The sequence below is a fragment of the Elephantulus edwardii genome, unplaced genomic scaffold, assembly GCF_000299155.1.
Source record: "Elephantulus edwardii isolate Elephantulus edwardi_28Jun2011 unplaced genomic scaffold, EleEdw1.0 scaffold00043, whole genome shotgun sequence".
NCBI classification, from domain to species: domain Eukaryota; kingdom Metazoa; phylum Chordata; class Mammalia; order Macroscelidea; family Macroscelididae; genus Elephantulus; species Elephantulus edwardii.
The window spans coordinates 13738339-13754955 of NW_006399793.1; the positions used below are offsets into that span (position 1 = coordinate 13738339).

The 16617-nt window shown below is 37.9% G+C and overlaps 1 protein-coding gene across 2 annotated transcripts in view; it reads right to left on the reverse strand.

Annotated features, from left to right (window-relative positions):
• MCTP1 (multiple C2 domains, transmembrane 1) overlaps positions 1-16617 on the reverse strand; it is a 906633-nt gene that overhangs the window by 106654 nt on the left and 783362 nt on the right. For both annotated transcript variants that reach the window (XM_006885367.1, XM_006885366.1), the window contains one exon: positions 15061-15114. In XM_006885367.1, coding sequence (XP_006885429.1) covers positions 15061-15114 — 54 coding nt within the window. The remainder of the gene's footprint in view (positions 1-15060; positions 15115-16617) is intronic.

Below are 16617 nucleotides of genomic sequence, written 5' to 3' on the forward strand. Positions count from 1 at the left end.
CACCACCACCACCACCACCACTAATTCTTTTTCTTAGCTTTTTCTTTGACTTTACTATCTTGCTTGACAAATGAAATGTTCTGAAGTAACATTTTAAGGCTTTTAACACTAGAGTGCTCTGGTGGCCTAGTGGTAAGAAGATACGCTGCAATCCCGAAGGCATGTGGCTTAAATCCACCAACAGTTCCACTGTAGAAGGGTGAGAAATCTCCTTTCATGTGATCAACAGCATCTGAAAACCTGATGGAGGGTCAGCAATGGGTCAGTTTTGACTCAATGAGACACAGCAACAACAATAGTAAGTAGTAAGAATAAAACTTTGCAACTTCCACTTGAGTCTCTTGCAATGCTTGCTTTTGGGATTCTTTTTCTGAGATTCCAGTTTCCATATCATGAGATAATCTAGTAGGTCATCTTCAGCTGAGACCGTACTCATAGCCCATCTTTGATGACCATCCAGTGAACTGAGACTTGATAAGAATGTAGCTCCTCCTTCTGACCACAACCACACAAGATTCCAAATTCTAACTACTGAAGTGAACCCAAGCAAACCAGTGGTTGATGAGAAAATATATGTCATTGCTGTAAATCTTTAGAGGTTTATTGAACAGAAAATGTGAGCTTGCAATGAAATTAGACTAGGATTTGAAGTTCAGTGGCTTCATTTGTGACTTTTAGGCAGTTATTTGCTATTACAGAGGTTTTGTTATTTTCATTTATAAAACAATTCCAATAGTCACTGATTCCTAGGTAAGCATCATATTTTCCTAATGACTTTTTGGCATAATCATGGCAGGTTCAGAGCTTTTGTACCTCGGGCCACCATGAGTCACAAGTGACATGATGGCATAAAAGAACAACCACCACATATCTTTCCTATTTGAATGAATTTTTGGGCATTAAAAGTATTATTCCCCTTTTGCATAAGTACTTATTTCCACTTTGGATTTATGCTTCTCTCTGAGAAGACATCAGCTGAAATATTTCAAGAAACAGATGCACCGTTGGGTGTGCTTAACAATCTGGACCCAAACATTTGGAAGACAACTATCTGGAAAACTGACTGAAAGAGATCTGTGTTTGATCCCATTCCCCAAATTCTGACCCAAAAGAATGTGGAAATTATTGAGCAATATCATTTTAAGTAAAATATTGTCAAAGATTACCAAATCTCTACTAGTATAGCACATTGACAAAGAACTACCAGAAATTTCAGGCCAGATATAGAACTGGCCATGGCATGAGGGATTTCATTGTTGATGTCAGATGAATCTTGGCTGAAAGCAGAGAATAATAGAAAGATGTTTACTTCTGTTTTATTGACTATGCAAAGACATTTGACTCTACAAATTAGAGCTACCACTGAGAATGGGAATCCCAGAACACTTTATCGTGTTCACGTAAAACCTACACCTTGACCAAGAGACAGTTTTTTTTAACAGAGCAAGGGAATGCTGCATGGTGTGCTTCAGAGCTGTATCTTTCCCCATTCCTATTCAATCTGTATGCTTAGGAAATTATTAGAGAATTTGGACTTTATGAAGAAGAATGTGGCATCAGGAGCAGAGGAAGATTTGTCCACAACCTGGGTTATGCAGATGGCACAATCTTGCTTGCTCAAAGTGAGGAGAATTGGAAATGCTTGCTATGGGAAATCAAAGACTTTAGCATTGCTTACATCTCAGCATCAAGAAAACAAAAATCCTCATCACTGGACCAACAGGCAGCATTATGAAAGATGAATAAAAGATTGAAGATGTCAATGACTTAATTATTGGCTCCACAGTTAACACCCTTGGTACCTGCAGTCAAGAAATCAAAAGATATGTTACATTGAAAAAAATCTGTCAAAGACCTCATCAAGCTGCTAAGGAGCAAAGATATCCGTTTAAAGACAAAGGTGCACCTGATTTAAGCCATGGTCTTTTCAATTCCATTTCAGATGTTCTGCTTCTCAAAGTTAGACAATGAATAAGGATGTCAGAAAAAGAATTGATGTCTTTGGGTTGTAGTGTTGGCGAAAAGTACTGAATACCTGGTGAATGGACAAAAAGTATAAGCAAATATGTTTTGGAGAAAGTGTAACCAGGGTTCTCCTTACAGGCAAGGAGGGTAAAACTTCATCTCACAGACTTTGAGTATGTTATAAAGAGGGACAAGTCTTTGAAAAAGGACATCATTCTTGGAAGTGTGGAGGATCAGCAAAAGAGAAGACCCTAAACAAGACCAATCAACCTAGTGACTTCATCATTGGGCTGGAGAATATAGAAATTGTAAGGCTAGCGTAGGATAGTACAAGATTGAGATCCAGTTTTTAAAATAGGGTTTCTATATGAGTCACAGTTGACTTGGCTGCACTTAACAACAAAAATTGAGATGCACTTGAACAGGGTAAGAAGCATTATATATGTAGATTTTTACTCTATTTTTCCAAATCATTGCCAAAACTCGGGAATTTTGGGCAAAGAGGGACAGGAATCCTTAAGGGATATTGTCTCAGTCTATGTTAAGCAGAATGGGCTATGGTTGTTGTTGTGTGCAGTCTAGTTGGAGCTAACCCTCCATTGGTTTTCAGAGGCAGTAAATTACACAAGAAGAGATTGCTTATCTTTTTCCTATGGAGCAGCTGGTGAATTCGAACTGCATGCATTTGGGATTGCAGGACTGCTGCTTAACCACTGGACCACAAGAATTCCCTAGAATGTGGCATAGCTACAGAATAGATATAGCTGCAACAACAATATTATATATTATTATAGTAATAGCCCATGCATGGCTATATCCCATAGCTATAGAATGGGTTACTGCCATGTAAAATAGCATTCCATTTGGATTAGCTGGAATCTATGGATAAGGCAAGAAGCTTTGCGTCAATAAGTATGAGAAGGAAAATTAGTTAGAGAATGTTTTCTGACCCCACTTTATCCAGCACTAGATAAATTATCTGTCTTCTGATGCTAGTCTTTTTTCTATTAGACAAAGCCTCTTATCTATAAGTATAAATACTTCCCTGTATTAGTTACAATATCTGGTTTCTAGTCCTAGTCACTTGCCTACAAATCAGGTTCATATTCTTCATAGTAAAGTGTGGGAATCATACTTTAAATGTCAATAACAGATTGCTTCTCGGCCTTTTGCTAACATCAAATGAAATGTTAATATTCTGAGGTATTTTGGATATTAAATAAATCAATAAGTGAAATGAAACACTTTGAATCATGCAAAGTGCTACACCGATATAAGCTTCTCTAGTGGACTTCTCATAATCACCCACAAAATTTTTCTGTACTGTCTTCCATGTATACTTTTCAATGATATGACTTATAGTGTTAAAATATATTTTAAATTTTATTTTAATCACCATTATTACTTTAAGTCATTGTTTTTGTTGGTAGATGCCAGCAAGTCAGCTCTCACTCATAGCAACCCTATGCACAAGAGAGCGAAACACAGAGACCCCTGTGCCATCCTCACAATCACCGCTGTGATTCCCAGTGTTGCAGCCACTGTGCAAATGCAGCTCATTGAGGGGCTCCCCTCTTTTTTTCTCACCCTCTATATGGATTGCATCTCAACATCAAGAAAACAAACTCCTTACCACCAGGCTCATAGGCAGTATCACGATACGTGGAAAAAGATTGCGTGTGTGAATGACGTAATCTTGCTCGAATCCACAATCAACACTTTTGGACAGGAAATCAAAAGTTGAGGTACACTGGGAAAATCTGCTGTTAAGGACTTCTCCAGAGCCTGATGCAGGCCATCATCTTCTCAGTTGCTTGCTATGTATTTGAGAGCTGGACAATAAACAATGATGACAGAAGAAGATTTGATTTCTTTAAGTGTGGTGCTGCAGAAGAGTATTAAACATACCATGAACTTCCCAATAGGTCTGTTATAGAGAAAGTGAGACCAGTTTGTTCCTTGGAGGCAAGAATTTTATAATTCTGTCTTAGATACTCTGGGCGTGTTGTCAGAAGGAGCCAGTCTTTGGAGAAAGACATTATGCTTGTAAAGGTAGAGGGTCAGCATAGGAGAGGAAGATCCTGGATGAAATGGATTAACACACTGACTATTGGCAATGGGGTCAGATGTGTCAGAGACAGTAAAGCTGGCTCAGAATAGGACAGGGTTCAGAGTTATGATTGATACGGTTGTTATGAGTAGTCGTAGACTTTGTGGCACTAACAACAACTACTCTACCAAGTATGACACCCTTCTCCATGAACTGATGTGTCCTGATAACATGGCTAAAGTATGTTAGATGAAATCTGACTATCCTGCTTCTAAGGAACATTTTGGCTATCCTTGCAAGACAAATTTATCTTTTGGAATTCCATTTATAATATTCTTTCCCAACACAACAATTTAAAAGCATCAATTCTTACTCTATTTTCCTTATGTATTGTCCAATTTAGGAGGAACTGAAAAATACCATGGCTTAGGTTAGGTCCACCTTAGTCCTTAAAGTGACATCCTTGCTCAAATAGTCCTTTAAAGAGGTCTATTCCAGCAGATTTGCCAAAGGGATCAATAACTGTAATTTGATTCTATGGCTGCTGCTTCTGTGGGTATTGATTGTGTATCCAAGTAAGAGAAAATCCTCAAAAACTTCAATCTTTTCTCTATCATGATGTTGTTTATTGGTCCTGCTCTTAGGAATTTTACTGGTCCTACTACAGTATTTCCTAGCTTCCTTTCCTTCTTGAAGTCTCATTTTTGTCTTATTCCATGCTAAATTATCCTCTTAAAGTATAAATATCATCATAGCAGTTCTCTAAAACTGCTGTTGATTCCTCAGTGCACAAAGTGTATAATTCAAACTTCTTAGATGACAGCCAAAGCCTTCACAATCATAAGTTGACCTTTCCAGTGTAATTTCCTTCCACTTCCCTGCTGCCTTTTATGTTCTTAAGATATCAACACCCTTTGATTTTATATATCATGCTTCCTGGTACATTCTCATCCAGCCTTCAAGACCCAAACTAAATGTCATTTCCTCCAAGCAACATTAACTGACAGTTTTGTGGAGTTGGTCATTCTCCTGTTTTCCCACAAACTCTTTCCATAATTTTATTATAACTTTTTTTGTGTTATAATTATTACTGATATAATAACTCCGGAAAGGACCATAATATGTTTTATTTTTTTACTCCATGGTTTGTTTGTTTCCAGTGAAAGAGACACAATAGGAAATTGTTTGTATCTGAGATTGGACTTCAAGTCTGTAAACACAGGCAGGAATAAACTTCCTTTTGCAAAGTTCCTATCTGTGATTATTTGTACCAAATTATAGTACTATAATATTGATTCAGTCACAGTGGAAAGGCATGTATGCTATATGTATCAGGCGAGATAGTTGTTGTTGATAGGTGCCATCGAGTTGAGCATGACTCATAGCAACTCTATGAACAAAAGATCTAAACCCTGTTCTATCCTTTGCCATCCCCAAACTTCCTGAAATACAAGAGTCCATTGTGGAAGTTACTGTGTCAATCCACCTGGTTGAGGATCTTCTTCTCTTTTGCCGCCCTACCCTCCACCCTTTCCAGCATCGTGTCCTTTTCCTAGGAATAGTACCTCCTAGCAACATGCCCAAAGTATGTAAGGTGATGCCTCATTATTCTTGCCTCCAAAGAGCACTCTGGTTCCACCCTCTCCAAGACATATCTGATTATTCTCTTGTACATCCATGGGATGTTCAGTGCTCTGCTCCAACACCACAGCTCAAAGACATCAATTCCTTTTCTGTTATCCTTATTCATTGTCCAGATCTCAGATTCATAGCTAGTAATCAGAAAGACTATGGCCTAAATCAGATGCACTTGAGTCCTCAAACTGACATCATTACTCCTCAATAATTTGGAAAGGTTCTTAACTGCAGATTTCCCCAGTGCAATGTGTCTCCTTATTTTCTGACTTCTGGTACCAAGGGTTCTTATTGTGGATCCAAGTAAGATGAAGCTGTTGACAGTTTCAATATCCTCTCCATCATCATTATGCTGCCTGCCAGTCCAGTGGTAAGAATCTTTGTTTTCTTAACATAGCAATCCATACTGAAGCCTGCATTCCTCGTCTTCTGCAATAAGTGCTTCAAGTCTTCCTCACTTTTAGCAGGCAAGGTTGTGTCATCTGCTTATACCACAGCCCAGGCCAGGTTAGTTGTAAATAACAAAGATGTAAAAAATCATATGGATTATTAAGACATGTTTAATTTCTTGCTCACACTACATATTTGTCACAGCTTAACTCTATTTTGTGTTTATTCCAAGATCTAAGCTGAAGAGCTTACGAGGATTGATCTAGTTTTGTTGCTGAAGAAAAAGAGAGATGGCAGAGGATGTTTCTTCAAATGTCTACTGGGAAGTGTCATGTGTCAATCAAAGTGAGTCATATGGCCAGGTTCTAGAACAATATTATTGTAGTGTCATCAAATATGTGTTATTGTTATGGAACCAAGTCTTAGCTGATCCTCCAGTGAATTTTTAGAGGCTGTGAGTCACACAGAAGGAGATTAACCCTCCTTCTTCTGAGGAGCAGCTGGTTGGTTTAAACCACATACTTTTTGGTTGGCAATGAAGCTCTTTATCCTCTAGGCTACCAGAGTTTCCTCTAACAACAGTACAAGGACATATATACAGGCCATGATCTTCGCAATTATTGCCATACTTCAGGGAACTGGACAGTGACTAAGGATGACAGAAGAAAGATTGATGCCTTTGAGTTGTGGTGCTGGAGAAGGATATTGACTATACCGTGGACTGCCAAGAGAACAAACAGGTCTATTCTGGAAAGAGTGAAACAAATTGCTCCTAAGAGGCAAGGATTTTGAAGCGTCATCTCACATATTTTGTGAATGTGGCCAAGGAGGCACTAGTCCTTGGAGAAGGACCTCATGCTTGGAAGGATGGAAGGAGAGCATAGGAGAGGAAGACCCCAGATGAGATGGACTGACCCAGTAACTAGGGTAATGGGGGTAGGTGTATCAGAGAAAGTGAAGCTGGCTCAGAATAGGGCAGAGTTCGGAGTTACTGTGCACAGGGTCACAATGAGTCAAAGGGGAGTCGATGGTATATAACAACAATACAATCTATCAAGATGCTACTGAAAGTAAATAGACAGGTGACTTCATCACTACTGTGTTTCTCCTCACTACCAAGTCAAAGACTCTAGAATAATTTCCTATTTGACAGGAATCTAAGAAAATATATCATGTCACCATGGTTGAGTCTAGCTAAAGTTGGAAAATGTAAAAAAACAATTACTATGAATTCTATGTATCTATTAGTTTTTTATTAATTATAGAGAGTGATGGAACACAAACATTGTAAGAGTCTGGCTAGTAAAAGTATCACACCTATAAAATTGAGTATGTCATGCCTGTCTAGTCTAAAAAGCTATGTAACACTGTGGATATTCATCATATAGAACTATGATGATTTTTAAAGACTTGGACTTTTTTTTTGGTTTTGATTTGTTCTTCTCTATCTAGAAAAGGGCATACATACATCAAGATATGTTTTATGAGTTCTTTATCTCATCAAAAAAAATAACCTATATGCCACTGAAAATATTTAGAAGCCACACATTGTTTTGAAGCTGTGCCACATGAAATGATCTCAACAACTAAAGACTTTCTGATATATTTTTAATATATTCCTTTTGTATGTGACTTAACGAAAATTGATACCTCTATTTTCATTGCCAAAACCTACTGGAAAGTTCTTAGAATCAAGGAAGGAGTCCTAGTTTGTGAAACTCCTTTAAGAATCTGCAGAGTCAATATCTTTAAAACGGTGAAGAATTTCTTTGCCAAACAAATTTTCAGGCGGAATAAAAATCTTGACACTCTGGGCTCAGATGGAGCATCTGTGACGCTTGGCAACACATCTGGTTCTGCTGCTTTGGTGAAAAAACATGCTCCTCATTTCAACATGCAGTGGTGTCAGCCGGTGTCAACGACTCTGCCAGCGATCCTGAAAAAACTGTGTCTATTTCTACGAACGTTGTCAACCTCACAAGAGCCAGGGCTGACACACTGCTATTTCAAGAGGTTTTGTCAAGAAATGGAGAGTAGAATAGGAAGTTCATTGCTGCAATTTTGAAGTTAACTAGCTTTCCAGAGGACTTAGTTCATTGAACTTTCAAATGAAAGTTCTGCTTTCCTCCCCACCCCTCAGAACAAGGATCCAACTATCACAATTCAACAGAAGAGTGTTCATTTATAGTTTGTGTTATTTGGTCTATATTTTTGCCAAACTATCTAGGTAAACCTTTCTGCTTTAAACTCTTATAACCAAATTAAATATCTATATGGAAATTTCTGAGAAAGATGTTTACCTAAACATTCCAGGGCCAGAGAAATGCTTCAGCAGACTGGGGTTAAAAAAGAGTGGCAGAGCTCACTCATTTGTTTACATGACAATCCTTCTGAAAATTAATTCTGCTCCCCATGACTTTAGCATGGATCTATTTTTAAATTGCAGAGCATCAATGACACAGACTTTTTTGGTAGTTAATTAGTTTTAAAAGGACATACACTGCAAAAGATTATCTGATTGATACAGTATAAATTCAATTTAAAGGAGTTTAGAGAATTCTTGGAAATCTCACTATGCTTACCTTCTTGTATCAAAGCCACAGATGAAGCTTCACCATCTTGTCTTTAAGGAGCACTGGGGCTCCACTTTCTGCAAGACATACACGTTTGTTCTTTCTGTAGTCTATGGGCTATTCAGTACTCTTCTTCTCCAAAACTATAACTCTGAGGTATCAATTCTTCTTCTGTCATTTGTATTCATTGTCCAGCTCTCATATGCATAGCAGGTGATTAGAAAGATTATTGCTTGAACCAGGCATACCTTAGTCCTTAAACTGATATCATTGCTCCTCAGGACTTTGGAGAGATCCCTGACAGCACTTTCCTAAATCTATGTTTCCTGGTCTCCTGACTGCTGGCACTAGGGTTCTGAGTATGGACCCAAGTAAGAAGAAATCATTGACCATTTCAATCTTGTCTCCATTTATTATGATGTTGCCTATTGGCCCTTAGTGAGGATTTTTGTTTTCTTAATGTAACCCTCTCTCATTTTTCATATTTCCTTCAGAAATAAAATTATGGCACTTTGTATGAGATGTTGTTTTGTAAGCTATTGTATTTAGTTTCACATTAAATAAATAATTTATAGCCATAATTATAGAGAAGAATAAGACTAAATGAATAAGGAGTTAAGGAGCTCAGATCTAGGTCTTTAAAATGCAGTGCTGGAAGATACCTTTGCTAATTTTCTATTGCTGTGATAACAGGTTACCATAAACTGAGGCTCTGAAATGGTTCCTTTCAGTTTGATGTTCTGCTAAGAATTTGCATTTCCACTGACTCAGAATCTATATTTTAACTAGATCACACCAGCTAGGTGATACACCAGCTAATTATTATAGAATCCTAGGTGATTCTCATGAAAACATGTGAATTACCTAGGGACCTTGTTAAATCATAGATTCTGATTCAGTATATTCAGGGTGGAAAGGCAGATTCTCAGCAGGGGTTGAATGGGACTGAACCATTCTGAAGCTCTGCTGTAAAATTAGTGAGGCTGAAAACAAGAGAAATTTATTATCTTACAGTGCTGTAGTTCAGAAATCTGAAATTGGTCTCACTGGGCTACACTCAGTGTGCGGGCACTGCCTTAGTTGTCCAGTACTGCTACAAGAGAAATACCACAACTTCTTGTTTTAGGGGCAGTTGAGTCAATTACTACTCATAGTGGATCCTATAAACAACAGATCCGAGCGTTTTCCCATCCTGCTCCATCCTCCCAATCTTTGATATGCTTGAGCCTGTTATTATAGTCACTATGTCATCAAATCAGCTGTAATTATTATTAACTCTATGTACAATAGAACGAAATACTTCCTGCTCCTGTGCTATATTAAAAAAATAATAATCACTGCTATGCTTGAATTCACTATTACAGTCACTATGTCAGTCCACCTTGTTGAGGGTCTTTCTCATTTTTCACAAAACTTTACTTTTCTAAGCACGATCTTCTTCAGAGACTGTTGTTGTTGCTATGTGCAGTCGAGTCATTTCCGACTCACAGTGACCCTTTGTTCAACAGGCCTAAACTCTACTCTGTCCTGTGCCAATCTCTGACACGCTCATCCCGATTGCCCCAGTCCAATCACTAGTGTCTGCTTACAACTGTTCCTCTTCCTTTGTATTTCCATACTCAGTTGCCCTTTCTGTCATTCTACGTGTGTTTTGTTGTACATAGGGTTTTCCAGGCCTGCTATATGAGGGATTTGAAAATACAAAGTCAGGTTAGTTGTATCTTACTTCTCAACATGACATCCTTACTGGTTAGCACTGTAAATAAAGTGGTTCTTTATTGCCTAATGCTCAATGTTGTTCGAGGTTCAAACAATAGGAAGGATTCACTAAAAGGGAAGAGTTACCTTTTACTTAAAGATTTGGAGGCTATGCCAAAGACCTTTTAGTGGTTGCAAGGAACAAAGAGATAGAAAAGGAGAACAAAGACTTTAGTTCTATATCCCCAAAGAATCGAAATGTTCAACAAATGACCTTGAAAGTAGATACTTTCCTCAGAGTCTCCAGGTAAGAAATCAGCCTGACTGATGCCTGAGTGTGAAATCCTGAGCAAAGAAACCAGTTGAGTACCACCAGACCTATAGCTTATTGCATGAACTAAGAGTTAATGAATGGGTGTTATTTTGAGGTTTTAAATTACTGATAATTTGCCATATATATAATAGGAAACAAATCAATGAGTACAATAGTGATTCAAGACTTATGAAAACATATACTTTTCCTTTTACTCTCTCTCTTTGCCTCTCTTGAAAGCCTGGATCCATTTTTTTCACCATGCAGTTATTTCCTTGAATATAATGGTAAAAAGCCATTTTGTTACATTGAGCTCTTTTCTCACATCACCTCTCAGAGTTATCTCGCCCCTCCACCTCACGTTTGACTTGAGATGCATAGACATAGACATCTTGGGCACATTATACTGGTAGTTAGGGCTTGAGAAACCAGGAAACAGCCTTTAAGCATTAAAGGGAACAATCTGTACATTTTGCAGTCACTTCATTCAATGAAGTTTAATTTCATTCAATGGCATTTAGCTATCCTGATATACAGTGACCTTGGCATAACGGTTAAAGAAAAAGGAGAAGCAGTGTAGGCATAATTGCTTGAACATTTGAATATCTTTTATCAATGAACAATACTAAAATACCGTGTATTTGCATCCATGCTTTTTCAGAGGAAAGCCAACATTCTATCTTCTGCTTCCTGGTACTACAGCTGGATCTTATTTCAAGGGTAGGAAACACCATGGGAAGTCTGCCTAAACTTTTTAAGCTCCAAAATGAAAGTTGATCTTCATTAATTAGATGTCTAGATTATGCAGATTGACCACTGTTTTATTATATATAACATGGTGAAAATACTATTATGTGGCTTATTGATAACTCCACCAAGGTAATTTAGCTAAGCCCTATTTGTTATTAACCACATAGGCCGGATCTGGTGTCAGGTCAAAAATCAGATCAAACTGTGGCTTTGTGGTTGATGATTGAGAGAACGCTCTCCAGCAAAAGGAATTGAGAATGCAGGATGATATCTTTCTAGCATTTAATTCAGGAAAAGTATCCTTTCCAGCACAGTTCAACACAGGTCCGCTACAAAATGCAGATAAGTGAAAATATTAAAAAAGTCAGTGATTCATTAACTAAGAATTGTCATTTAAAAGCCATATTCTAAGCCTTGCCTACGGAATTAGATTAAGAGACAAGCCACCTAATTTTAGACTTATGCAAATGTGGACAATGGATACTAGGATGAAGATTAGAATAATGATTAGCAGCTTTAAGAAAATGGGAGAATTCAAGGAAAAACAAAACAAAACAAACACACAAAGACCAGGATCTGAAAAAATTCAAGATTTAAGATCTCAGGTAAAAATCCATCAGTGACTTTGGTTTCCCATCTTTAAACAAAATCTTTCTAGGCATTAAAGTCTACTAATGAACAGCTATCGTAAAATGATTATTTTAGCTAATTATAATCTTTATCTGTTCTACTATCTTATGCTGTTGACTTTGCTGCTTAAATAATTATGCCAAGGGACAACACTCCAAAGTGCAAATGAAATAAATGACTTTAGTTTATGCCCACCACGGACCTTGTCAAGTAGCCAATGACTCGCCCTCTCATTGTGAGTGAATAATATCAATGCTGGCTCGAAAGAAAGACACTTTTCATAATCGCCCAACAATCTGCTAAGTGAAAACATATGGATGAGCTTAGGCAAAGCCTGCTAGGGGTCTTTGTTGAATGGAAAACAGGTGCTCTCGTTGGATGCCACGTAATACCCCATTTACCCCCAAGTCCAAAGGTTAGAGGACTAATAGCTCTGCCTTGTGGTAATCAGGGGAAAGTCAAGACACTAACCCTGGTGAAACATCTGGGACATATTTTACATACTTGCAACATATGCTTCAGGTTCAATTAAAGTGAGGCTTTGGCACATTTATTAATCTTTTTTACTTTTATCCTATAAGAGGACCCACTGACCTGACCCCACTATTAGACCATATGAGAAAACAGAGAAATAATGAGAGCAAGAGGTCAGTACCTGCTCTTTTGGCAAAAAACCACATTTGTTTTCTCATGAAATTCCATTACGCATGACTCTATACACAAACTTTATATAGAGGAGCCAATGAATTTTTTAAAGTAGGAAATTACCCTTCTCCCGTTCATACACCCTGATAGTCAAGGCTTAGAACGTTTTATTGCTGTGCGAGCCAGTCAAGAGATGGGCACTGGTAAACGAATGCTTGACAGATCCTTTCATACTTCCATTTCTTGTAATAAAATCTTTATATTTCAGGACATCCTCCCTAAGAGTCTCTCCCCTTTTATGTAAGCACTTAAAAGTCTATTGTAAATGATTACATTTGTCAATTTTTTGGTTCCCGTTTGATATTTAGACCATCAATTGCATTAGAACGCAAAATGTTCTCCTTATATATGTCTATCACTCAAATAAAGGTCCGGGGATTTATGAAAATCAGCCCACAATCATTTCATATGGAAAATTCATTGTGTACCTGGTACAGAAGAATAGAGCTGAATTCACACAGTAATTTAAGTGCTCAGTTTCAATCAACTTTGGTAACTAGATCTGAAAATGTGTTACAACCAGGGTGTCCATTTCAGACAACTGAACCCTAGATGACAAAAGACACCACTCCAGAGAGTTGGTGTTGTTTCCACCCTGGCGTGTCCCACTTGACATCTATGTTGTGGTGAGGTGGTTAACAAGGCGTGTCTATTTGTTATCCACTCCTAAGAGCCCCTCTATTTAAAAAATGACCATAAAAAGGGGAGATTAGTGGTAGAGAATATCAACAAACTGGTAAAAAAAATATAGGTTGGCTTCCAGCAGGGACACTGAAGTACTAGACTTCACTAAGGGTTTCCATTTATTCACATTTCTGGGGAAACGCCTGCTGCTGGGACGGATCTTTATGGTGGCTTTAATAATAAAGCAGCAACAAGCAAAGGAAAATGGCCATAAATGGATGGCAGCTCAGTGTTTATCAGCAGAGAAATGATGATTCAGAGCTGGCATGTTGAGTTAAAATACCAGCTCTCTACAGCTCTACAACTGACCTTAACAATAAATCATAGCCTTTACTGCCAGAAGTCTACGTTCACATTATTTAACATTAAAAATAAGCACATATGTGTTTTTGCAGGAAGGAGATTTTTGTTAGTGTATATTTGATGATGTCGTTAATGACTAAATGATACACAGAAGAAAAAATTCACAAAAAAAGCCTTCTCAATTTGAAAAGGTTTGAAATAGAATTAGAAGGGAGGAATGCATGTATGTGTGTGATTTTCCTTTAAGCACTGAACATCAGTCAGGGATTGGGAAAAAAAGGAAGTTAACTAATCACTTTGAAACATAGCTGCCCCCCCCCCCTTTCTAAAGCTTCCTTTCTGCACACAAATTCTTACCCTGGGATATAACTGTACATCTCTACTGGAATCAAAGGTCAAGGGCATAAATTAAGAGACACTGTTTTTCTCCTTCCTTCAAAAAATTTCATTGCTTCACTACAACAGAAGTCAGATAGATTCTGCTGAAGGTCAAAATCTGGTTTTATATGCTGAACAATGTGGAAATAATTAATACTATTCTCTCTCTCTCTCTTCCCAATCCCACTCTGGGACTTTTAATATTTTTATTGTAGAAATGCCCAGAGAGATGATAAGGCAGCCTCACTCCCCTTCTGCTATAGAAAGCTGTCCCTCCAAACCCAGCCATTGCTGCAGCAGTGCAAGGTCATTCTAATTTCCTTCCTCCGGTGTCCCCTCTCCCCAGGGGACAACCAATCCAAGCAGTCTCCGAAACTAGCTGTTATTTACTGTGGTCACCATCCCCAAGCCAACCAGCAATCGAAATATGAGCCTCTCTGAATGGACTTTCCAGCCAGAGAGCCATTCCAGCGGCAGGCAATGACTGAGCACTGGGATCACTTAAACATCCTCAGGAGTGTTCCACACATATGTGTCCTTTTGCTGAGAAATTTTTGAAATTACAAATGACAATATCCGTGTTCAAGCTCATGCGGGCTGCTGCTATTTTTCCCCCCCTACTTGCCTCTCTCCCCCCAAAGTGTGGCCCAATTTGTAATACTCAAGATAGAACACATTTTTGCCCTTCAAAAACAGTTGTCACTGCGGTTATCTTCATGAGAGCTATCAAGTTCCAGCCAGACAAGCTGGGTTGTTTTTTTTTCCATGGCAAAAAAATATTTGACCCAGCTCTGGACAAAAACAAAGAGGATTTATAGCCTTCTCTCCATCTTTGTAACATGCAGTGGCATTGTTAGGATGATAAACAGCACTGTTCAATTTTCTGGACTCAAACACTTCAACTCCTTTTTTAGCTGTCTGTGAAAACAGTGTCATGTCTACATTCTCCCATCCCCAGGTACCCAAGTGCCGGGAAAGATAATTACCTTGTCATCTTTGTCATCTTCTTCTTCCTCGTCCTCTAGCATGTCCTCTACTACCTGCAGACAGAAACAGAAGTAGTTGTCGTGATCTTAACAGAGAAAATTTTGTTCTGTCATTTTGAACCTTTTGGAAATGGAAACTTTATTAACATTTGAAACAGATGCTCAGAGAGCGAACATTTGATCTACAGATAGGGATTAGGGAAATGCTATGCCTTTAATTGATCAAAACCAGGGAACTGAATTCTAGTCAGGGAAGCCCTATTTGTATGAAAAGCTCTGTGACAACTTAAAAGAATGTGAAATATAAACAAGGTAAACGAACTCTAATTTGGTGGTTGCTTAAAGCCAGAAAATTCCCTTCCTATTTATTGTGTTATGTACAGTCAACTGGTACTTCAGAGCCAGATAACAATATAAAACAATTCAGCTATGTCTGATTTACTTTTCACTAAAAATAAATATGAAAAATGCCTTTAAATTGGTTCGTGCTGGTGATCTATCTCTGGCATAAGATCAATAGTTTTTCTCAAATTCCAATTCTTATGTATAAATGTCAATGCTTAGCTATTTGTATTTCTTTTTGCTTTGAATGCGTGGATAGTCTGGGCCTTTCATTTTAATTTTCTTTAATTTTACACAAAGGTTATATTATAAAAATAGATGTTACTATTGAAAGAAAAGAAAAGAAAAGATTTGTCCTATATGTAAGTCTGTATAACATGTGTATGTCATTTATGTGGATGGGTATCCTTCATATATTTTATTTAATGGCCCTTATTTTTGGCTCTGTGGACATATTCACCAGTTTATGCCAAGAAATTTGAAGGACAGTTGCCTGGCCAACCAACTGAAGATGCATACTTGTTCCCATCCCCAAGAAAGGTGACCCAAAAGGATGTGGAGATTATCCAACAATATTGTTAATACTACATTCAGCAAAATCTTGCTGAAGAGCATTAAAAAAATAACCAGAACATTACATTGATATAGAACTTTCAAAAGTTCAATCTCAGTTTAAAAGAGGCTGGGGCACTGGCGATATCATTGCTGATGTCAGATGGATCCTGGCTAAAAGCGGAGAATATTAGAAGAATGCCTATTTGGTTTTTATTAACTGTGTAAAAGCATTTGACTGTGAGGATCATAATAAAATACGGCTAACACTGAGAAGAATGGGAATCCTAGAACAATTTTTTGTATTCATGTGAAGCTTACACTTAGACCAAGATGTTATTCTCTGAGCAGAGCAAAGGCACATGTAAAATCAGGAAAGGTGTACATCAGGGTATCTCAATCTGTACACTGAGCAAATAATTTGTGAAGCTGGACTCTATGAAGAAGAATGTTACATCAGTATTGGAGGAAGACTCATCAGCAACCTGTGCTATGCAGATGACACAACCTTGCTTGTTGAAAGTGAGGAGGACTTGAAACACTGCAGAGGATCAATGACTACAGCCTTCCATATGGATTGCACCTGAACATCCAGAAGACAACAATCCTCCCCACTGTACTAATAGGCAACATCGTGATAGATGGAGAAATGACTCAAATTGT